The sequence below is a fragment of the Strix uralensis genome, chromosome 4, assembly GCF_047716275.1.
Source record: "Strix uralensis isolate ZFMK-TIS-50842 chromosome 4, bStrUra1, whole genome shotgun sequence".
Taxonomy (NCBI): domain Eukaryota; kingdom Metazoa; phylum Chordata; class Aves; order Strigiformes; family Strigidae; genus Strix; species Strix uralensis.
In genome coordinates, this window is record NC_133975.1 from 48,351,010 (window position 1) to 48,376,732 (window position 25,723).

The window sequence follows — 25,723 nt, forward strand, 5'->3', positions numbered from 1 at the left end:
CACATGGCCTCGTAGGTTGTGGAAGTCTTTATAATGTAACTTCTAAAGATTGATAGTATGTGCTTAATAAGCTTGCCTCAAGATTTACTGAAGCCAGTGAGAGTCCTTCTGCTGTTTTTCAAGCCCTGTATTAGGCAAAAAAGGGAGTATATTATCCAAGAAACACTAGCAACCATCAGACTATTCAGTCTTGCATTATGGAAGTCAACTGCAGTGCCAACTTTAAGATCACAGTAGAGTATCAGAGTTCCCTGCATGGCCACAGCCTTAGTTAACAGAACCCCAAATTCTTTTGCATATCTGAATTCAAAGAAAAGCACATGATCCATAAGATTACATACAGCTAAGCATTCCATAATCCACAGTTTCATTGCTGCTTTCCGCTTTCTTCTCCTTGTTTAAACTTTTTTACAAAAAATACTAAAATAAAAGATGCATTTGTAAATGCCTTTTGAAGCATACTTTGGTAATTAGTCTGCCTCATGTTTCATCTAGAGCTTCTATTGAAAAAGTAAATCAGTATAGTTAAATAAAACAGGCAATAGAGCCCACATGAAAGAACCTGCAGAAGTTTATAACTGTTATCTGAGAGTAATATTTTAGTATGATTTTAGTAACTGAATACGGCATTTAAGTGAAGATCAGTTTTAGTAATAAAAGTGGTTAAGTGTCTAAATCGTACTGGTTTCCTTGAGATAAAGGAACGCAATGTATGAGCTACTATTCTAGTGCTTTAAGAAATTGGTTATGTTACAGAGTAGCTTAAAAGGAGCTTTAATACTCTGAAATGATTCAGAGTATTATATAAACTCATAGCATTATTTGAGTTTTCTGGCATGCCATCTTCCATCAGCTTGAAGTGTAATACAGAAACTTCAGTTACTTCACATCCATTTGTGTGAATTCTGTCAATGCACAACCACAGCTGTCACAAATCCCATGTCTTTAGGAGTCACCATTAAAATTTTGGTAAGATTGATCAACTTTAAGTGCAAATTGCTGTTATGTATCTAAGAGAGCAAGGGCAATCTCTCACGTAGTGCTGGGATGCGTTGCTGTCCAACAGTGAGACGATGGAAAGGAATGTCTGTGGCTTTTTCCCTTCATTTCCCATTCCTAAAGCTTAGGTTGGTAACGTACATCCTGCACAAAGTGGGCAGCTAATAATTTTAATTGTTAAATATTGTCTAAGAGTTTCAAAGGAATGTATGCATTTTTGTGACCTCATCTACTATTTTTGTAGCATTAATCTACACATTTTGAACACTAGTTTAATCCGAGGATGTCATCCATTAACCTGAATGTGGGAGACTCTTGGACATTTGCAAACATTGGAACAATGACTCGATAGTTTATTTAAACTTGGACTTCAAATTATGGAATGGAGAACGTACTTGTTTTGTATCAAAGAATGAAATACAGCTTTCACCAAAAATAAAATCCCAACATTTCTATAAATCAGTGGAAAAAATAATTTATTGCCATTTCTTTTGCACATTAACATGAAACATTTATACATATATATTCTGTGCTGATAAGGTATACTAGATATAGACAATTTCTATACACAAAGTAATTGCACTATCCTATTTTATAATGCAAATATTCAGAAATTATCAGTCAGATAAGAATGGATATTATTCACATAAAAATGCACTGTATGTTGAAGTTACGGAAGGTCTATGCATCTGAAACTTCATCCACTTTTACTAACTGTATCAGCTGATGAAAGACACTATGTCCCCTTATATCCTTTAATTATGCCATGATGCCTAGGATATTATCAGGTCCTCCCAAGGAATAAAATAAGATCATTTCTGAAAATTAGAGAGACTAAACCAGAAGGCAACCATGACAACCATGTCCCAGCAGCATGCCTTTCAATTTTGGGGGCTCCATCAGAAAAGAATCAAAGCACTACAGGTAGTCTAAAATTGTCCAGCAATCTATTATTAACATGACAACTGAATTTAGTTAATATAAACCAATGGAAAATACATTGCAAGTGAACAGCATTTCAGTAGAAGTACATTGGCACATGCTTCAAATGGCAGTATCAGACAAACAACTGCCCCTGTTCAATATAGAAAATGTTTACATAGTGTCTACAAAGGGAAAATGCAGGATGATACAAAAGAGGAAACTTTTTCTAACCAGGAATTTACAGTGCATGAAGCGTTATTCACAAAATGAATGGAAACATGGTCATAGCAGAACTAAATCTGATAAACATTTATACAGTAATTTTCATAATGCTGCTTTAGTTATTATTTTTAAAAATAGTTCTTTAGGTTCATTGTTCTGCCCAACAACTGAAATACCTATCTTTCCAGAAATGTCACTGATTCACGTAACCACTATACTTCAGAGACGAAGATGTGAAGCATCAGATTGAAGTGGTTAGTTGTGGCGTGCATACTACAAAATGTTATCCAATCTTATCCGGTGGTAGGAAGGGCCACGTGACTGACGTGCAAAAATGTGTATCAAAAAAAGGAAAGCTTGAAATACATGCTCATAGCAGAGATAACAATACCAAACATTAAGGAAAAAAAAAATAGCAGGCGAGCCGGGAGAAAAATGGTGAGTATGATTTCAGGAGTAGGGCAAAAGACAATGGTATTGCACATGGCAATGGGAGATATGATGTGAAATAACATCCATAACTCAACCTTACTGCCTGGCACCCTGTTTGGAGACAGTACTGCACCCTATCCAGCATCCTCTTCCTCTTCCCTCAGCTCAGAAAGCATCTTGCTTTGTTTCCTTGAGTGCATGCAAGTAGAATTTGAGAAGTAAGGGATTTTCTTTGAAGAAACAACATGGTGGGTCAATGCAGTGACAAAATACATTTTACAACTTGCAACCAGTATCAGTAAATAATAAAAATAATAAAACACAGCATAGATAACGCATGTATTTCTTTCGTATGTGTTGTATGTAGGAACCTAACAACTCCTACATTCCCTAATGAACTACCAGCTCTGACTGAGATACTTTTAACTTGTTCCCATCAGTAATGTGGGGACATGGCAGAAGGGAAAGATATTTGAAAGTGTGGAATGATGGAAATTGCAGTCAGACATCTGACGCTCTCTGCAAACTTTATTTTTTACAACAAATCTGTTTCTCAAGAGAGAAGCTGCAACTGAACCTCTGTTAAAATAATAATAATAGTAATGATTAATCTTGTAACATGCAAACAAGTGGATGCAAAGTGAGTAATTGGTCACAGTTGCTTTTGTTCTATGTATATTTCTGATGCAGTTCTAATTTTTGTTGTAATGGTATCATGAAAGAGATATCTTAAGTGGAAAAAGGTAAAGGAGCAGTTCTCCAAACCAACACTGATTCTTGTAAATCCGGTCTTTCTCAGAAGTAACTACTGCTCACAGTGACTGGCATCAGAGATGTCAACTTAGGAACCAAGTTTGAGGTATGCTGAGCTGTTCCAATCCTATCATTTTCTACAGGCCTAGCAGAAAGAGCATATTTTAAGCCTTGGTTTCACATCTCTATACCAGCTGTAAGTATTTTGTCTTCTTTCCTCACCACATATTAATTACTGGGCTTCAGGGTAAAATATTATGCTGATAAATTTGAAAATGCTGAACTGAGAAATCACTCTCTGAGAGATATAATGACAAGAAAAACATATCACCAATGTGAATCTATCCTAGATTTAAAGATATTGGAGGTAGAAAAATTCATGATAAAAGAATAATCAGCAAAAATATCTTCAGGATGATTTAAGAAATATTTTCATGTTTACTTCTATAAGCCACTTCCTGCAATAGTCTGGAGTGACCTCTCAGGAAATTTACCATGTAGTTTCTGAATAAATGTTAACATGCCATATTTATTGTTACGAACAGTCCCCCTGAAATTAACAGCACTGCACGTGATAATACATTACCATGTGTATGCGTTTGAAAGGTCAGAGAGAATAAGATTCTGACAAGAAAACCAAGACTACACTCTTGCCTAAAGCAAAGCTATTACTCTAAGGTAATCAAATACAAAAAGTTGGTTATCTGATTTCTGCTTTTGGACTACAACTATTATGTACAGCCTATAAAGTGCCAGAAGTAACATGAAGAGTTGTCACAAGACAAAGAGAAACTGCAAACAGTTCAGAAAATCTTAAAGGAGTAAACTCAGTGCATCTTTTTGTGTATGGACAGATGAAATTGTGCAGGGAGTGAAAAAGAATTAAGACATCAGAGTATTATATTCTTTCACTTTTCAAAATCACCTCTGACAAAATGATTATCAGTTTCTATCACCACATGAATGTATCTTTCTAGTCTCCTACTCCCCCAAATTTACTACAATTTAGAAGAGATACCTTCATATGATGGGAGAAGTCCTTCTATCTGTAAGAATTACATGCATGTCTGATTTTCAGAATTAACAAAAACTAAACAAAAGCTAACAAAAACTAACAAAAATTAGAGAGGTTTTTTGAGTGTGATTAAACTGTGAGTCTTAAGTGCTTCTGAAAACCAGGTTGACGGTATTTTTCTGTCAGGTTTATTCCTGCCCCCATATCCCACTCTACAAAGCTCAATTACTAGATAATAGTATAAGCAAGTACCTCTCAGGACTGCTGTGAGGATTAACAAAAACAACTGTTGTACAAGATCTCTAAAAGGAGATTGCAGTATTTAAAATTCTGAACTATCTGAACATGTGCGAGGCTGAAACAAGGAAAATACCCACCTGACTCAGTACCCTTCTGAAATTTTACATTTAAAATTACAATGTGCCCTGCTACAAATGATAGGACATAATTTATAATGCAGAAAAACGTGAAAGGTGTTTAATTAAAACATATTTTAAATACAACTATAGATTTGAAAGAATGGTAGCCATGTGAAATTATAGTTAATCTTGATATAGAATAAAAATAGAAAAGTATTATCAAAAGTGGCACCCAGAATATTATTGTAAGTAATATATACTAAAATACAGACTTCAGCAGAGTTAAAGTACAGGCTCTCCCTTGAAGTTTAACACTGGGGCTAATGCTGGGAGTTACCATTAAAAACTCAGTATTCATATACCTGGGTACCAGTGGTAATAAATCTGGACTACGTTTCCTAAAGAACCAAAACAGTTTAACAGCCTAAATTTCATTTTCAGAAGCACATGAGTATTCAGATGTGTAATTAATCTCCTGTGACTTACAAGAATTATTTCAGCCAGGGTAACTGATGACTTTCATTATGTTAGTCAGGTGTATTTTTAAGATTAAATACATTATCTTAAAACTCAATTTCTTTTTGTATTACCTTCAGACAAAATTCAAGCTATGTAAATTACTTTTACCCTTTTTTTCCTCCCTGTTGGCAATGGATGGACTATATGCACCTGCTCAGCTATGGCAACCCAGCTGGCATACTGTAACCTGATTAAGTGTTTGAGTTTGTGCACACTTATGAGTCTAGATTTCATTGGCTTTTAATGAGATTTTGATTAATACATGCCCAGACTTCTGAAATTGAGGCATAAGCTTAAAGACCACTCAGTGCTTGAAGAGCTTTACCCTACATCATTTTGAGAAGAGGATTTAGGCTCATATGTAATTTAGAAGAAATAGTTTTCACCCTACATATTTCTAAAGCGAGACCTCTATCATGAACAAGCAGATCCATCTGGGGTTAACAGACCACCATACACATCAGGTGTGAACCTGCCTGCAAGTAGTTGCTGGACTGTTGCCTAAATATTTGAAGGCACATTTCTTCACTCACTGTAAGCAAATGGTGAATTTTGAAGTGCTGATAACCAAACATGTCAGCTAAACAGAAACGGACATTATATTGCAAAATCTAGTACAGTGGAGAAATCTGTAAGAAGAGGGAGATATAAATATTTAAACACTTAGCATTCCCTCAAGGACTTTTTAAAATACAAAAGTATTCTTTCAGGGACTGCACAAACTGCGAAGACAAATAATCAAGGACTTTAACGTGCTGTCAAGATAGTAAATGCATTAATGAAATAGTGTTGTACAAAACTAAGTTTTTTCTAGGGAACGTTTAGTTTTGCAAATGCAAATGGATCTCAATGGTTTAGATTAAACTTGCCATGTTTATGCCTTGTTTAAAAAAAAAAATACACTTTAGTTAGTCATACCTCTGTCTCTGTACTCTTTCTGGACAAAAACCAAACCTGCATTGGTTCTTTTTTACCCTTCATAGAAACTGGACCCCTGTACTCCAGGTGGAACTGAGGATCTGAATTTTCTGGTGTCATAAGACACCTGAAATTGAAAGAGAAAACATGTAAATGTATGTACTATGCATGCACACCACTCACTACATAAAATATTAAACATGCTACAGATATGTGAGGAAATTAACAAGAGTCAAATCTATCTCTAGATCATTATTATATTTGCATACCAATAACGGTATATTATAATGCACTCTGCCATACAGTTTCATGAGAACTCATGTACTTAAGTAATGTGTTGCAGGAGTCCTGTCACTTTCAACTCCAAAGACATTTTGATGTTATGCTGACAAAGTGATTTCTTTTAAGATGTCAACACCAATAAAAATACTGCATCACTCACCTGTAAGTATATTCAGAGACATTGATCTTTCCTTTTTCTCCAGTAGTTTCTGTTCTGCTTGTTAGATTGACAGTATTTCCAAAGAGACAGTAACGTGGCATCCTTTGGCCTATGACACCTGTGACTACCTCACCAGTATGGATCCCTATTGTTATCTTTAGAGAGAAAAGAAAAAGAGTTTCAATATTGAAAATCAATGTAACTAATCTGATGTTTCTGACTAAATACAGGCATTATGCCATTTAAGTCTACTGGAGTTTATTTTTTCAGTGTGACACCCCTGCTTCTTCAAAGCCTTGCATTTTGTTTTGTGTCACTTGTTTTCGTTGTAGTGTGGTGTCATGGCTCTGTCTCCCACATGAAAGAACAAAGTCCATATTTCTCCAGCATGCACTATGCCATGCTGCTATTATGTACTGTGAAATTAAAAGAAATGGAAAGAGAGGCATACTCTGCAGGTCTGTGTTTAATGAGCGCTCAGAATATGCAGAAATGGACGGTGTAGGTCAAGAAAAAGATGTTTGTCAGAGGAAACATCATGGTATATCGCATTTAAAAGCTCAAGAGACAGGACAGTGGTTTGGAGAAGCTCATTCTTGTAACACATTATAGCTATTGTAAAGCCCCGAATCAAACCTTCTCACTTCTTTGCCCAGTGACAGAAGTACAAAGATCTGAGCTAGGTGTTAGATCAATAACATTCATGTAAATAGAAACATGCATCACACTCAGTACTTATTTTGCTCTCACAGCCTTCTGATGAGGACAGGTCAATGAAGCCTCCCCAGATGTGTATTAATGTCACAATATCTTCATAAAATCCCACAATGAATGAACTTCCACTAATATACAGCGTTGCCAGTAATCATTGCCATAACTGCCTATGGAACTGTACTTTTTAACGGAATATTTTCTCATGCTGATGTGAGGATCTGAAGCATGATCAAAAGTATCAGTGAGGGAATATTATTGTTCTGTTCATTGAGATGAAGAAGACTCAACAAATTGTACTTGATGGCAATGGGAATTTGTTGATTAGATTGGAAAATAGACATAAGTGATGTGGACCTAATTCAGTCCTTTAAAAAGTTAATCACAATAATTAGATTTTGAGGTCTGGGAACTGCACATGTCACATCTACATGTGATTCTTCATATTATCTGTACATGTCTCAGTCTCAAAATCTAACAGCATCAAAGCTCGCACGGACTGGGACTTGAGCATTATCATATTTTAAAGCATTATCATCATACCAAAGAACAGGCTCTTCATTCAAGCCCACACATTTACTAACCTGTACAGGCTCACCATCTACTTGAACTTGGCCTGCTATTTCCATCATATCCAATGCCAGGTGACAGATAGATCGTGCATGATGAATACAAGGCTCTGGTAGACCACTCACTGTCATATACTTGTCCCCAACTGTTTCCACCTATCAGGATATATATTTTTCAATTACTTTATTATCATGTGCTTTTGAGTACTGGAATGGATGAAGTGCTGCCTTTAAGACTGCTTGTCCTTTCAAATAGTTTCCCTTCACTTTCATTCAAATCACCCTAATTCCCGTCATCTCTGCTTGTTATTGGAGAGAATTTTTTGTATGCCCACAATGTAACAAATTAGAATGACACTGTGATCGTGTGAACTTGAGCCAAGTTTCTTTTGGGGTCTTCTGAATTTCTGTAGAAACTGAGTGCTATGCTTGTTTTGATTCACACCCTTGATTCACTTGGTACAGGACATAAAATTGATTTCTAGTAAAAGCTAGGAATGAATCTTATACAAATAAACACACAAGCATACACATGTACATATATATGTGTCTCTGCCTATCCACCTGCTACCAGCTGATCTGAAACTACACCTCATTCCTAATAAAGGAATGAAATTCACATTGAATAACTGCATAGTAAGTTGTAATTTACAACCAGGAGACCCAGGTAAATGACTAAAAAACTTAAAGCACAGGGCCAGCAGAACCACAAACTACTTGTATAAATGTTCACATCTGCTAAATATGGAAGTAGATTTATATATCCACCTAAGGGGTGACTGTGCAGAAATCCTGGTAAGCCTTTTATGTTCCTTCACACATTTAGAGATAAACAGCATACTCTTCTTTAGCTATGTAATATCAGGTAACAGAGTTCAAAGACTGAGAACATAACTATTTTTTTAAAAAAGCCTAAAATGCAAAGGATGGAAAAGAGTGACATGATAGTAAATTATTGAAAAGTCACAGATTAAATACTTCTGCTTACCTTATAAACAAATGGATTCCTCCGTGAATCAGTCAGAATATCAAATCTTGTGTAAAGATCATTTAGAAGATTAACAATCTTCATGGCTCCCTCTCCAGAGGCATGTTTACTACAGAAGGCATTGAATCCAACAATGCCACTGAAAAGAATGGTCACATTGTCATACCGCTTAGCTGGAACAGGACGCTTGTGTCTCAGCTCATTTGCCACTGATGGTGGTAGAACAGAGTACAGTAATCTAAACATGTAAGGAAAGAAAAGCACAAGCAAAACAGAAAGAATGTGGGGAAAGGTCTTTATATTGGCACTCTGCAGATATTAACTTAGTACCTCCCATAGGGTTTATAACATACTCACATCATCAAAGAGCAGTTTACTGAGAAGTATGTTATTTGGGAAACGGGAGCTGATCTATATCAGCATACCTAAAGCCACGACATTTCAAACATACATTAAATGACACACATCTAAATTACCAACAGAATGAGGCATATATTACTAACTCTTCCCACATGATCTGTTAATAGTGTCTTGGATCATTTTTGCTTATTGCTTAAGTATTTCTGCCTTATCCTCAGCTCAAATAATCTGGTTTTGCTCACGGAACCATAAAAACTGCAAAAAACTGCAAAAAAGGCCATAAAGAGATCAAACAGTTTTCCACTTTTGATCAATTCATGCATTGCTAAATGCCTCCTCTTCTGTTGTGAATGCTGCTTTTAGGGTTTATTGTATTTTAAAAAAAATTAATAGTCTATATGACATACTAAAACTTGTTCATATTACAAATTATGCAAATAAAATCTAAATCACATACACAGCTTCACCCTACTCTCATGTGCATTCCTTCAACTTTCTAACTGCAATCTTAAGGTGTGTTTCCCTCCCTACACAGCTAAGTGGGCAAGCTGAAGATGTCTTGACTGTTTCACAGATCTTAAGCATCACTTTGTATACAGCCTCCTGCACATACCCTCATTAGTTGCATTTTTGGCAAGTTCACTACTGCATGAGTTATAATTAGTGAATACTTTTGGCACATGATATAGCAACTGACACTGTCTGTTCCAGCAGCTGCCAAGAAGGCTAGAATTCCTGAAGATAAAATGACTTTATAAAGCAAGTCAACAGAAATGAATAGAAAAAATATTTTTTAGGCTTCCTTTTTCTTTGACTCTTCTGTCCATCCTTTTAAAGTCTTTTTACAATCATTTCCATTACTCTACTACAGAAAAAAAAATCCACAAGGAATTCTTTTATTACAGAGATGGGAACTATGTTTTATAAATGAGAGTCAACCATCAACCCCACACTGCTTTTCACACAAACTTTTGTTTAATTTACCTGCCAGTAGTCCTTGAACTGAGCTGCCACAGACTATGCTATGAATTTGATTTTATAGTTACCTGTAGAAATGGATTTGGGGCCCAATGCCTATACTTTACTATTGTTATGTACTTACATCTAGATAGCAGTATTATCTAGATAGCCTCAAAACCATTTCTACAGGTAACTATAAAATCAAATTCATAGCATTAGTCTACTGCAAGACTTCACCTTCACATAGACTGTTTTCAAAGATAGGTTTTTCTGTTCTATTAACTTGTGAGCATGGCAATCCGGAAAGACAAAGTGGTCTACAGCTGGTTACAGAACTCTTGTCAAATAGTAGCATTTGGGCATTCATCAAATTCATCTTGGTCACAGAGACTGCATGTTAAGAAAGTCTGCAAAGTACTGTTTTAGGTAATTCACAAAGCAAAAAGGACTGTCAGTTCACTTCTCATAACTCTCCTTTTCAGTGAAGGAGCCAGCAAAACACCTGTGCATGTAGCAGCCCAGACTGCAGATGACATTTGACAATCTAAATAAAGAAACACCCTATGAGGCGTTAAAGTAAAATGTTCTTTCTTGACTCCAAAATTATCGGCCCTGAATATCTCTTGTATTCCTTCCAAGATTCTGTTACTTTTTGAAGAAGGTAGCTATAAATAATATATTGCTGTGACTGTTTCAGCTCAAAATCAGGATTTGGTTCTTACGTGTCTGTCTTTTTCTTTTCATCTTCCAGTGCACGCAGTGTGTGCTGCAGTCTGTCAGTGAGAATCTCAAGCTCTTGAGTCAGTTTATATTCCTCTCTGAACTGCTCTCCCAAAAGAACCAGATCGCGGGTAGCATCATGTAATGGAATGTCACTCAGATATAAACCTCTTCTGGTTAAATCATCCAAATTCATCACACTGCAATGTGGAGAAATATATAATAATATGGGTACAATTAAACTCACCAAAGGAGCATTTAAAACTCAAATGAACAGCAGAGGCTGCTGAATAACAGAAGAAAGATTATGCTTCTGAACTTGTGATGAGCTGTACAACATCCCTTCTACGAAATACGTTAAGGTAGTCTCTTTCCTTTCTGTCTTCATGCACTCTCCCCCTTTTACACAGGAGATTAACGTATCATAACTGTGTAATCTGATGTGTTAGCTCAACATGCTCTTAGCTAAAGAAGCCATCCATTTAATTCCCCATTCCAACTACTTCTTTATAATCATCACTGCTCTATTACATTAAAACTACTGCAAGAATATATGAATCCACATAGGAAACCAAATCATTGTGGTATTTCTTAGCACACTCAGAGTAAGAAACAGAGGACAACAGTTGCCAAAAATCACGGAATCATGAGGAATTCCCATTTGTACAAACTGGGCCAGAGCATCCCAATGTTTATATTCAATTATTTAAGAATCAGTCAAGTTCTGAAGCTCTTCCCTCTTTTAATATAAACACATGAAAATCAATGAAATCAATTGAACCAATTAATGCCTGTAGTACTACCCTCATAAGTGTTGTTAAAATTAGTAACTATAAAATGAAAATCAATATTATAGAACTCTTAATGTTTAAAGCACCTCGGTGAACAAAGAAAAAGAATACTGTCTGCTTCAGGCAAGTAGATCATTTGCCCTTTCAGGCGTAAGCAGCTGATTTCTGTTCCAGTCAGTTCATCTTCACACTCCAGCTTTTCCACATCCAGCAGCCCCTCCTGGTGACGAAAAGTCACAATTATATAAGGGCAATGGTACATGTATTACACTCCAGGCAACATATGTAAATGCCTTCACTATGAAGGCAGTCAGAATGTTTGAAATAGAGTTACAGCCTACATTAAAACCCAATTAATTTCTCATTTGAACACCACACACTACCCATATTTTAATACTGTGATTTGCTACCTCAAAGATATAAAGCATGGTATCTTTCTTTACATTCATGCTCATAACTTCTTGTTTTCTTCTGCGTCATTTTTTAACAATAGTTTGCCAAAAGTATTGCCTATTCTATGAAGTTCTATCTGTGCCTGGGAGCATCTCTAAGAAATCTCGTCGGTTTCTTTCAGGTACAGTTTTCTATAAATAAACAGGCTCCTTGACACAGTAGGTGCTACTCTACATGCTGCATTCATTCATATCACCCGCCTCCTCTCCTGCCCTCTCTAGAGAAAAGGACACAGAACTACGTATGAACATATGGGCCCCAGCAAGAACACATTTCATATTTGTCTCCCATACTGTTATGAAGCAAAAGTAAATGTAATTGCCTTTCTACTTTTACTTTGGTACAATGCTGTGTAATGGGTTGGCCCATTGCAAAGAAAGCATCAGACATGAAGTATATGTACTTTACCGTTCCCATAAAGCACTCAACAGCTACACATGAATTCACACCTGTGACTTTTTCTTGGCTCAAGACTCAAAAGGGACTGAGCATACTACTGGGCAAAGAATTTTCTCTGAAGACTTCTGAGCTTTCAGCACTTCTTATCTCTCCAAAGCATATTTACTTAAAGAAAAGCCAGGTGAATATTCTCTAGTTACCTTGGTCCTCAGTACAAAGACTGTATTGATATGTGAGAGGATCCCATGGAAACTAATATCAATATGAGGCCGGACCAAGGAGAAAACTGACAACAGACTGCAATTTCCTGGCTGCAGCTAGAATTAAAAAAAAAAAAAAAAAATTGTTATGCTTTACAATAAAGACATACATGGAGTAATTATATTCCATTTGCTTAGATTACAACACTGAATGGAAGAGAATATATACTGTATGCATTTCTCCATTAAAACACAAGGTTTTTAAATTAAGGATTTTACATCAGAAGTCTATTGACTTCAAAGTGCAATTCTGGTCTGCAAGATAAATTTGTAAAATTGTGTTAGACTACCACATTCGTTATCTGTCAAACTGTTCCCACTCTACAGTAAAAAAAGGTTTCCAGTGTTTTCCTCCTAAGTGACCTCCTTCAAACTTCTTTTTCAATAAGCTATGCTCTCTAAAGCATCAACTCTGATAATAAGGATTCTGACAGCCATTCTCAGTAGACTGAATAGTTAGTTATAGCTGTTCTGTGAATGCCCTTGGGAAAAACCTGGCAGAGCTACTTACAGAGCTCTTCTTTCAAATCTCTCCACAAAATTCAGAGAGAAATCACCAAAAACAAATTGCAGGAAAAACCAAATAACATGAAATTGCATTTTAAAAGTATGTCAATGATTCAGAAACAACATGGTATGTGCAACATTAGCCTATGTAATTGTAAAGATCCTTTGGTGTTTTCATCATCTTACCTTTTGCTTCTCTCATATTACTGTTTTTACCTGTTGCTTATTTTTAGAAACACTGTCAGCTCTTTCAGGCAAGAACTGAGGTATTCTATTCATATACAGTATATATAACTTTAAAGGGACCTCTGAGTACTCTTTTACTGTAAATAACCAGAGGAAATTGCAGCAGCTACATTCAGTTCAGAACACATATCTATATATCACAAACAGTTTGGCTCATCTTAGTTAATACTGATGCTTTTGATGCACAAGCCAAGAAAGTACACTACAACTTCTGTTATTCTGCTCTTCAGTTACTGTGCATCTGACAGCTTAAGAAACTGAAAACATTACTGTCAAGTAATATATACAGACTATGTACCTGCTGCTACACTATACAGTAGTAGGGGAAAGACCATTTCCTGAACCACAGGCTAAGTTGCACTGTTTCACATCCACTTTAAAAGAGTTATCTCCCACTTTCATAGCAAATGTGTCTTGGAGTGAGCTACGAGAAAGAATCGGGCATCAAGCTAACACCTGAACCGTGGGGGTGATCATTATTTTCCCTGCTCAAGCTTATTCTGTTACTGCACATGGACATGACTATAAGAAACAGAGCTGTTGTACAGTTAGGGCTATTTTCACAGACCTTTTTCAAACAAGAGGAGCACAATGTAGTAAAAAGTATACAGTTACACAGGAATGCTGCTTAGACAGAGAATCTTAAATATATTTTATTCATCTTTAAAATAAACCTGTGAAACATCTAGCATTAGGAATCTCTATGATTATTCAGCATGAGAATTATCTAACCTGTGGAAGGACTCTGTATATAGCATTGCCACACTGCGTGACCACGAGACCTCTGTCAAATATTATGTGGAAAGGAAAGGCCTTGCAGAAAGTGTAGGGACTGATGCGAGACTCTTGGGTACCGTTTTCTTCAAATCTGTCAAGGTCTTCATAGTAGTCCTCTTCTTTAGACTCCTTCTCTTCAATTAAAAACTGAATGTGGTCGCATTCCTCATTTCTCTGTTGAATAACCTAGAAAAATGAAGGAAAAAATGAAAAACTGAAAGCTCTGCTACTCATTAATAACTGGAATGAAGACAGGAATACATTTAGAGCAGAAGGATGAATTCAAGAATGATATTTGCATCTTGAAAAATATTATATTCTAATAAGTATTTCTGATTTTAGAGGATCTTTATAATTCCAGGTGAATAATTATGCCTTTGGTTAGCCACAGTTGCTCTTTGCATGAACAACACACTGAAAATCACTCAAATACAATTTATAAAGCCTGAGTGAAATGTACATCTGAAATCAGGGGTCAAGGCTCAGGTTACGCTTGCTTTTACTGGTAGGTGCCAGAAACCAAGACCCTCCCCTTGAATGAACATGTGGCAAGTCTTGAATTACACAGACCACTTGAATCCTTATTTTGATGAAAGCTGTTTGCAAGGTCTGTAACACAACAGCAAACAGCGCTGACCAGAGGATGAGCATGTCACAGCCAGCCAGAAGAAAGGTGGATGGAGCAGATGTTTGAATATACAGTCCTTACACATTCAAGCAGTGATGACTGCAAGATGAGGATCAACAGATAAAACTAAAAGCAATGACAATCTTTTCCAAGCTGCACTCCATATTAAAATCACAGCAAAACCAGAGTCATCTACATCAGTCTAATCTCAAATAACTGTCTTGAATATGGCATTTCACACTTTAGTAATTTTACTCAAAGTTAGTAAAAAATATGAAATTAATAGGGATTATTTTGTTTGCAGTGAGAGTCATGTATTGCAGCATAATTAAAGCTAATTACTAATAGAATAATATAATTTACCTTGAGAGGCCAAATTCACCTCTCTCAAGCCTAATTAGATTTAATGACTGGAACAGAACAATTCTATTTATACAGTATTGTTTAGCAGCAACTCTCTGGAACATGTTGCACCTGATTCTACTTTCATGTAGAGTCTGATCCTAAAGCCACTGAAGCAAAAAAAGACTTCTTAAAATCTCTAATGCACCCTGACTCTGCCTTTTACACATAGTCTAACCACAGAGATTAACAGTTACAATATGAAAACTGAACAGATACGCACAAACATATGCACTTGACCCCTAAGATGTTCAGCTTATCAAATATTTCTCCTCCACAACTGTCAGCCATGCTAACTGATCAGCTGGGGAGTCCTGATTCCTTTATTTGTTCCTACACAAACGGAGGAGTGTAAAACAACAAAATCATATTTTATTGCTAAATGATGCTTAATTTAAGAAGATAGTGTTCCTTGATCACCTATTTGACTATTCATTTAAAGGAAAGAGAGGCTTTTCTGGAGGACAGTTCAGAGCAGGAGCCTGATTTAGGTGCTCTATACCATGTGCTGCTTCTCTTTCTATCGCATATATAAGTAACTTAAGTGAAAGATCAGCCTACTAAATTTACCAGCTAATGTAGGTACCTAACGCTGGATGTATGAACAAGTTCAAATGTTAATGACGATAAAACCTAACCTCCTCAGGAAGCTGTGTTAGTAATCCATACGGCAGTGTCTGGCAAAAAGAAATAGGAAATTATGAGTTAATAAGAGGTAAACCTTGGAAAGAGTATGTGGTGGTCATTTGAGGAAAACAAATTATGTGGGTTTGTCTAGGAAAATGAAACATAGTAGATGGAGAACTAGTTTTCCTCTGAATTCAGGGTTTAAAGATTCTCCATGTCCTCCTTTTCTTTTAAATCATTATCCCTGAAATTGTGAGAGACTGTGGCCACACTGAAGATTCATAGAATGCAGTTACTGTCTTAGTTCTTACTTTCTATCACTCATACACACTCCCACAGGTTTTGCTTTACTATTACTGTGTCCAGGGATAGCTGAAATTATACACAGTAACCTTTTTCAAATTGTGTAGAATTATGACTAGAATTGATCTATACTTCCAGATCATTTACAGTCTTGGATCTTACTTCAAAGAGTTGCTCTTGCCACAAATGGAAAAAAATGCATACTTTGGATGAAAAGCTTCTTCAATTGGAAAAGCAGTCCTAAAACTAATTTTTAAAGATCTAATAATTGTTAAGGAAATGTTCATATTAACAGGATATCACCTTCCAGAGATATTACCACTGAATGACCATCTTAGTCACTGCATACTTGTATTCTGTACAACCTGCACCTGTACTTAAAGGTTTTTTCCCGATAACATGCAGCACCTAACGGATTTTTCCTAACTTCCCATTTTTTTCCATTTATTAGAAATGAATGATGCATCAATAAACAAAACTCAAGTATTGGTTAAAAAAAAATCACTTATGAAAATAGAACTGCTACATGCTTCAAGACGTCTAGCTAAGTTTGAGACATGACCCTCCACAGATCCTACAAGCTTACACAGTGATGAAGTCAGTCATCACACATGATGTGCTATTTTCCTAACTTTTATAGATCAGAACTGTGTCAGTAACAGTGCAAAGCTGCAAATTTTCCTGGTATCTTCAAGTTTATTTGCAACACTATTTTTGACCAGACTCCAGGGCATCCAGAAATGCTTGCTGTATTAGTGCATCACACTAGTGAGCAACAAACAACAGGCCAAACACACGGAAATCACAGAATTACAGAATCACAGAATCATCTAGGTTGGAAAGGACCTTGAAGATCATCGAGTCCAACCATTAACCTAACACTGACAGTTCCAACTACACCATATCCCTCAGCGCCATGTCAACCCTACTCTTAAACACCTCCAGGGATGGGGACTCCACCACCTCCCTGGGCAGCCCATTCCAATGCCTAACAACCCGTTCTGTAAAAAAATACTTCCTAATATCCAGTCTAAACCTTCCCTGGCGCAACTTGAGGCCATTACCTCTTGTCTTATCACTCATTACTTGGTTAAAGAGGCTCATCCCCAGCTCTCTGCAACCTCCTTTCAGGTAGTTGTAGAGGGCGATGAGGTCTCCCCTCAGCCTCCTCTTCTCCAAACTCAACAACCCCAGTTCCCTCAGCCGCTCCTCGTACGACATGTGCTCCAGACCCTTCACCAGCTTCGTTGCCCTTCTCTGGACACGCTCGAGTAATTCAATGTCCTTTTTGTAGTGAGGGGCCCAAAACTGAACACAGTCATCGAGGTGCGGCCTCACCAGTGCCGAGTACAGGGGTAAGATCACTTCCCTGTCCCTGCTGGCCATGCTATTTCTGATGCAAGCCAGGATACCATTGGCCGCCTTGGCCACCTGGGCACACTGCTGGCTCATGTTCAGCCGGCTGTCAATCAACACCCCCAGGTCCCTCTCTGACTGGCAGCTCTCCAGCCACTCCTCCCCAAGCCTGTAGCGCTGCTGGGGGTTGTTGTGGCCCAAGTGCAGCACCCGGCATTTGGCCTTACTGAAGCTCATACTGTTGGCCTTAGCCCATCGCTCCAGCCTGTCCAGATCTCTCTGCAGAACCTCCCTACCCTCGAGCAGATCAACACTCCCCCCCAACTTGGTGTCATCTGCAAACTTACTGAGCGTGCACTCGATCCCCTCGTCTAGATCATCAATAAAGATGTGTCAGACCTATAAGATAGCCACAGAGCCAGTTGCACACTCCTGGTAAACCTGATATGCTCTGGACATGGCTGGTTTACTGAATTTGATTCTGGTTATCCATGCACAGACCCTTATTAACAGAAGCTACAATCATAGCCCTCTCCAGGCTAAGCAAGCTACTTCCTGTTGGATATGTAATGTCATGATGTTTTTTTCTGCTTACATCCTTTATGCACTATCTAATCTCCCTAACTCATGATTTCATCCACCTTGTCAGCAAATTTAAAATGAGAACTTCTGGCCATTAACATAATATGTTGAATTCTGTCCCTTCACCCTTGTACTTGCAGATCCAACCTAATTGGCCAGATACTTACCTGGGATAAAGACCTGGCCTAGATGTTCTGGAGTAAGCTTAACTAGAATAGAACTTACCTATTGTTTCATTCTGCAAGTGAAGTTTGCAAGCCACAGAATTTCAGTATCATTTAAATATTCTTGAAGAAGTCTCTGTTAAATGCTTGACAAATGAAAGTTCAGTGACAGAAGCAACAAAGCCAGGAATCTAATTCTTCCTCCCCCTGAGGTCTTAGCTGGTGAAGTGACATCAGTTCGCCACATCTAAGAGCTCAATCACCATAGTAACTGCAGTTAAAAACTGAAGGAAAAAAATCACTCTCCTGGTTCAAAGAGAATATATAACCTCTAAATGCTAACCTCCCTGTGCTTTCCAGAAGATGTATCTTCAGAGTTTGTCTTTGCTTAGCTGAGTGAAAAGTCACACAAATGTTTCAGGGAAGGACAATTCAGTTATTTTACAATGACTTCATGGTTTAATATATTTGGTGAGCTTCACACAAGATACTAAATCAAGCAGTATCACTGTGATACAGCATGTATAACAAATACATGCTATCTGTTAAACTTTCACTGATGTATCTACAAGACAAGACTCAACTCTATAGATATGAGCATGTCCCCAAGATATACTCATCTCTCAGCATAAGGGGAGGGACAGAATGTCCTTGGGCAGGGAATCTTTTTCCACCAGATTGTGAAGATTAATACAAAGCCTGGGTTTTGCTTCTGATCAAAACTGACCATGCAACACCACTTGACAAATTTCACTGCAGCTGTTTCAGGGTGATCCTGATGCAAAGCAGTTCACTGTGGAAATGGTACCACTCGTAGCTTTGCACATCTGAAGTTAAAACTGCAGGAATGTATTCACCTGGCGGCTGGTTTCAAGGCAGAGACTCTCATTGCACCAAACCTCTGTGCCTGGAGCTAGTGAAGTTTCCTGCTGCCCTTGTGCCAGAATTAGAGGCTGATTATGCTCCACAATTCACTTACCTTCATACACAGCTAGCATTTAAATGTATGGATCAGTAGTGCTTGTCCTCCATGACAAGTACCTAAGTAGATTTTAGGTCAGCTCTCCAGCTGGTCAAATTCTGGCTTTGTTTTTTTATATTGCCATTAGTCAGAAATTACCATTTCGTCAAGGATTTCCCTTGGCCTTTTCTCACTTGATATTGTAAACCATCTTCCCTGACTAAAAGAAAGACTATGATAGTCTGCTCTCAGAGAGTAACGGAACTGCGGAAGTCTTTTTTTTCCCAACACATTTTTGGGCTTTGTAGGATTGTACAACATTCTTCATTGACCCATACCATTTGCAGCCTTGAGGGAATCTCTGTCCTGACTTTACCTTCACAGGTCACCCCCATTTATACATAAACAACCTCTGACAAGTGAAGCAAGAGAAGGCATAGCCAGAAGGCTGCTAACAGAGATCTCATGTCAAAGCTGGTCACCAGCATTATGAAGATTTTTAGCTCTCATACTGAGACTGGCAGAACTTAAATATTCTTAGCATGTTCTCAAAGTCAGATTCTTGGGACAACACCTGCTGCAAAAACTATATAGTCTTAGCTCTACCATATCAGGGAAGATAAGAAAAATTGGATTTGAACTAATTAATCAATTATTGTACTGATTAATCAATTATTGTCAACCTAGACTTTCCTGAACTATTCAACTGGAATTGTGAATCCAAGTTCAAAACAAATTGCCTTTCTTTCAGTGCTAAAAGAGTTTAACAGAGACAAAGCGAGACTTTTTTTTTCCTTTTCCTTGTCTTCAGCCCACACATGCCCTAGGTATTGAAAGAAAAGGCACGTTTCCTGAAGAACACCATTCTGGAAAAAGAAAGCCCTACTGTGTTTCAGAAGAGCACGCAAATATATATATGTATGTATATATAGCATAATTCTGTGTGAAACTGCAGAAATGTGACAAAATTCAACATTGTTTTTTCCTATTTAGCTATTTCTCCACCCAAAGAAACAATTTGGAACAAAACAAGAACAATGTGTTCTTCTCAGTATTTATTCTTCCTCTTGTGATCATGACATTCCTCAGGTTTTCTCTGCAGGTTGGGGGAGGTGATCTTTCCCCTCTATTCAGCAGTGGAGAGGCCACACCTGGAGTGCTGTGTCCAGTTGTGGGCTCCTCAGTACAAGTGAGATACGGAGCTACTGGAGAGAGTCACTAAGGGCCACTAAGATGATGAAGGCAGTGGAGCATCTCTTGTAAGAGGAAAGGCTGAGATAGCTGGGACTGTTCAGTCTGAAGAAGAGAAGGCTCAGAGATAACTTACCCATGTGTACAAACACATGAAGTGAAGGTGCACAGAGGATGGAGCCAGGCTCTTTTCAGTGGTGTCCAGTGCCAGGACAAGAGGCAATGGGCACAAACTGAAACACAAGAGGTTCTGTCTGAACATGAGGAAACACTTTTTTACTGTGACGGGGACTAAACACTGGCATCGGTTGTCCAAAGAGTTTGCAGAGTCTTTATCTCTAGAGATAGTTGAAAGTTATCAGAACATGGTCTGGAGGAACTGGCTCTAGATGGCCCTGCTTGAGCAGCAGGGGTTGGACAAAATGACCTCCAGAGGTCCCGTCCAACCTCTGCCATTCTGTGATTCTGTGTAACCCATGAAACAAAATCTAACCACTTAATGAAATAAAAACAGTATTATTGTAAACAGTTAAGATCTGCTACCACCTTCACAGAAACTAGTAATATGTAAGACAAATACAAGCAAAATTTAATAAAAATACACTTAGAAGCACGCATTCTCTCAAGCAGATTTATGTAAGCATTTGTTCTAAGCAGCCAAAGAAGAAAAGTGGATAATAAAGTACTAAGCATCAAATTGCAGATACCAACTTTACTATAAAGAGAACTGTAGACCTTACTAAACCAGTCCTGTGATGGATTGTTACATAAATGCTTTGGATAAAGAGATTTGGAAAGACAACTCGGGAATCTCAGCTCTGTTCTTGCAAGTCAGAAGGCAACTCCCATAACATCAGACACTTAGGGCTAGGCACTGGGGCTCTTATCAGTTCCAAATAAAAATTCTTCCTTCAGCAAAATTCTAACTAAAGTTCAAACCAAGAATTTTACAGAAGAGGCATTGATTTGTCCACAAACACTGAGGGGATGAAGCAACTCCACTGTTTTTCCCGTGCTGTGCTATTTCAAACAATGCATTAATTACTAAGTCTGAAACATGAAAGCATTAATTTACTAAATTACAAGGCAAGGGATTGAGATGAAAGAAGTCGGCCAATTTTTTTCTCCTGTTCTCATTTTTTTGAATGATGTAAAACTAGCCAGGTACCACAACAGCAGACTTACTCTGCTTTAAAACCCTCACTCTGTACCATTAATGATTAATAGTTGACCTGTGGAGGGAGACTTTCATTGTCTTTGTGGATAAGCTGCAAATTTTGGCACTCTCACCTTACAGAAACAAGTAGCTGATTATTCTCTGCTTATCCACCACTGAAGTTTGTGAGTACCTGTGGAGCAAAGCACTACTGAATGTCACTGAAGGTGTCAAAAGCTAGACTTTATTAACCAGCAGAGACAAGAAAAAGTTCAGGGTTGAGGGCACATGAATTTCTAACAGGGACAAGGGAAAAAACAGGGTAACAGACAAAATAAAATACAGACAGTATATACACTTTCTTCAGTTTAGAGGTAATACTAATTTTTAGGCACCTAAGTGCTTTTGGCTCAGATGGTCTGGAAGAATAGTTTGGATTTAAATTAAACTTTATGCTCACTTACAATAGGTTTGACCAACACTATTCAATTTCTATTTAATTACAGTATAACAATTAAATTTCCAGAAAAGCCTAACAAAGTCAAATGAAAATGAGAAATAAATTTAGAATCAATATTTAAACCTCTTTGGAACGTGTATTATTTGTGAGATGTCCCAGATGGATACCAGTACCATCCAATACAATCTTCTCAACAAAGTAACATTCAGACTGATGACACAGTTTGTCAGAAGTTTGTTCTGGTAGCTGCTTTGTGCAACCCAGATTTCTCCTCTGCCCCACTGATCACTTTTGACTCTGCGTGACCCCTCGACTATGCTGGCAGAACTCTGATAGACAGAACACCAAACCACATAAAGGAACAGATGTGGGTAAAAATAACCCATAAAAAAAACCCTGTTATTTTGAACCCAGTTCATTTCCTCAGTCTAGTTTATTTTACAGCTTCACAACAGCTGGAGAGACACAGCTGAAGAAGCTGTCGTAGGACAAGCTTGAGCAGCAAGAGAAGGGGGACTGTGTAAGCTGTCTGTGCTACCAAAATAAATGCTGCCAAGCAACAGCTTCAGCACTCTTGCAGCCAACTTTCCAACATGGTCCTCCTTGACTGTATCAGCACTTTGAATAAACAAGGACCTTAGAAAAGGATTGTTTTGATTCTCTTGCATCCTTCCGTATCTGATTACTAACACCTGCTGTAAAAGTTTGAACTATGAATTTCTACAAAATAGAACCTAAATGGAGACATCAAGTATATCACCATCACTATACAGAACTATCCATTCAGTATAAACCTGAGCTAGCTTACAGCAAGAAACCTAGAAGGCAAATACTCCAATATAGCAATACAAATACCTTTGTCATTGGGTTCCTCGTACATCTCTTATCTGAGCAAAATCATGTTTTGTGATACACTCATGAAACTGGAACAGATTTTCCGAACAAGTATACAATGAAACTGTGCTAGAAATGTAATATGACTAGGGAATCATAAAAAAAAAAAAAAAAAAGAATGCTTGCTGTACCTGCTTAGATTCTCTTCTACTTGATGAAAAGTATTTTCTATCAGTTGCAATATTTCTAGCATCAGAAAGCTTTTATTTGCTGTTTTTCCCCAGATATACCTGCATCTTGGATCAAGCTCTGATGTTGTACCATTACATATGCAAGGCATATCAATTAAATCTTCCTGTTGCTCTGTATGGACACAAAGCAGAAACCTCTTTCCCATTTCACAAGTGACTCAGCACACATGACATTATGCAAACTCTGTGACTGAGGAACATTTTTCCACTTCTGGGGCTGTAGGTGTATGTCTAGCCACACTCCCACACAGTGGTAGTATGAGACCCACAAACACATTCTGGTTCTGGGATGGACCTGGCATGCAGGCTGGGAGGAAAACTCTCTGCTCGCCAGCCAAGCCTCATCAACACACATCACTCTCACACTCTGCACATAGATGAAGAATCTAGGACATAGAGACAATGTCCACGTTCTCAAAGAACACAGCAGACAGTAAGAAATATATGCCAAATATAAAATAAAATGGAAAAAAGCACCCCAAATAATCCAGTACCTAATCTCTGTACTTGTCATCTTCTTTGAATAAGGGGTATTGTTCTGAGCTGTTCCCATTTGGGTCTGTTTGCAAATTAGTCCTGGCCATCCCAGCACATGGCTGACGTGTCCTTAAAGCAACACAATGATGATGGCTCTTCCTGAGTCAGTACTGATGCCATTGCTTCACAGAGGACAGCAACAATGAAAATGATTGTTTGCCATCACCTCACTTTTGATTTTCTTAATTTTGTCCTAATGACATAAACTTCCAGTATGTACATCCCTTCAGACATTACCTTCATATCTATTTCTGTACCGTGGATCTGTTGAGCTACTGTTTTGATGATTCCAATGACAATATCCTGGAGACCTTCTCTTTCCGAATAGTAATGCAGAATGAGTCCCTTCCCCTTCTCTGCATCAGTGCATCTAAAGGAAGGGGCTCGCATACCCGGGTAAATAGTAGCAAGGTGGTCATGCAAAGCATCCAGGTTCTGGAAGAAGAAATTAAAAACATGATTATAAAGCATTCACTTATTAGTTCTGAAGAAAGTAAGTACATATTCTGTCTAATCTGAACATCGCCTTTCTCCTACTGCTCACACTCCCTGTGCATTGCCTTATTATTTGTAGAACTGCCATCATAGCAGGCTTTTCAGGTAGCTTGTGATTGTTCTTTCCATCTCCTCTGGCACTATTTGGATGATGAACGGCATCAGAATTAGCACTATTAAAAATTACTCCAGACAGTAAGAATTCATGCTTGACTATGCTGCATTCTGAAACACTCCGATGATTAAAGAGCTTGTCTGTTTTTCTCGCTCCTGTACCTCACCCATTTTCATCCCTTCCAAATTCTAGTCCCTATAATCACCTCTTCAGATGTGAATTTAGATGTCAGATACAAATACACGTCTGAATAAACATGAATCTTTTTCCTTATTTTCAATGAAACGGGATAGTTCTGACATCATAATAGTCAACCCAAGTTTACAGGACCTGGGAAAGTCTCAAATTTAAAGTAAAGATTTGAATGTTTTAAAGACCACTCTCAAATACATACTTTCTTTGTGAATAACTGAAAAAATCCCAGAATACATAGAACGTATCACAGCTGCTGTAACAATGTTTCAGAACAGGTTACTCAAGAAAGGGAAGAGGTCTGCTATTTTTCCAGCTGATGTCCCGGACATCTTATGTATTTAACTTTAAATTTTGACCAGACAATTTGCTATCTGGAGAGGAAAGACAAATGATAAATTGATAGGCATATCAAATACAGACATTAAAGAGAACAATGAGATCAAAATCACACTAGAACACAAGTCTAGCTCCAACTTTGATTATGAAGCAATTATCAAGGCTTCAGTTTACTATCTACTGTATATTTAACACAGAAAGAGCAACCTAGAGCAACCTTGCTGGGTAGTGCTGCAACCCACATAATTATTTACCTATGCTGTAAAATTCATATAAGTCCTTTATATCGTAAGTCCAGAACATTATTGCATATTTTAAATGTTGTTCTCCCACCCCCCCAGGTAACTGCTAGTACCAGGTTTTGCATATTGTCTTCTCTCAGCACAAGGAGAAGTAAGCTGAAAATATTTTTAATGTGCTGTCTGGGCCATTCTCCACCTTTCATGAGCATCAAATTTGTGGAAGCATACTCAACTTGATATCATGTGAGCTGTGAAGTGCTGGAACAGCTGCCTCTTCTCCTGGGAGGCCTCCAGAGGAAATGAGACTCAGAAATTAATTCTGTAGGATGTACTCAGCCTGGAACTTCCTCCTTCAGTTTTTTAGTGTGTTTCAAATTCATGTTTTTGTTGCTACATCAACACCTCCAAATTAAAATTTGAAGAAGCGACAATCTGGGAGTCAATTCATTCCAGCTGTCAGTGAGCATTCAATTGCAAAAAGTATAATGCTTGAAGGCAAATTCTGTAAGATCTTTGCAGGGTTCAAGACAATAAATTAGAAGAGATTGCTTTGAAAGAGTGTGG

At 37.7% G+C, this 25,723-nt stretch overlaps 1 protein-coding gene across 1 annotated transcript in view; it reads right to left on the reverse strand.

The window, feature by feature from the left end:
• Positions 1-1,458: 1,458 nt before the first annotated feature.
• Positions 1,459-25,723, reverse strand: part of GUCY1B1 (guanylate cyclase 1 soluble subunit beta 1) — a 46,647-nt gene continuing 22,382 nt past the window's right edge. Inside the window, exons 5-14 of the mRNA XM_074866614.1 lie at positions 24,014-24,211; positions 14,280-14,510; positions 12,735-12,851; positions 11,769-11,902; positions 10,894-11,091; positions 8,852-9,089; positions 7,879-8,019; positions 6,584-6,738; positions 6,142-6,268; positions 1,459-2,766 (exon numbers count right to left, since the gene is read on the reverse strand). Of these exons, the coding sequence (XP_074722715.1) occupies positions 2,743-2,766; positions 6,142-6,268; positions 6,584-6,738; positions 7,879-8,019; positions 8,852-9,089; positions 10,894-11,091; positions 11,769-11,902; positions 12,735-12,851; positions 14,280-14,510; positions 24,014-24,211 (1,563 nt within the window). The 3' untranslated portion in view covers positions 1,459-2,742. The remainder of the gene's footprint in view (positions 2,767-6,141; positions 6,269-6,583; positions 6,739-7,878; positions 8,020-8,851; positions 9,090-10,893; positions 11,092-11,768; positions 11,903-12,734; positions 12,852-14,279; positions 14,511-24,013; positions 24,212-25,723) is intronic.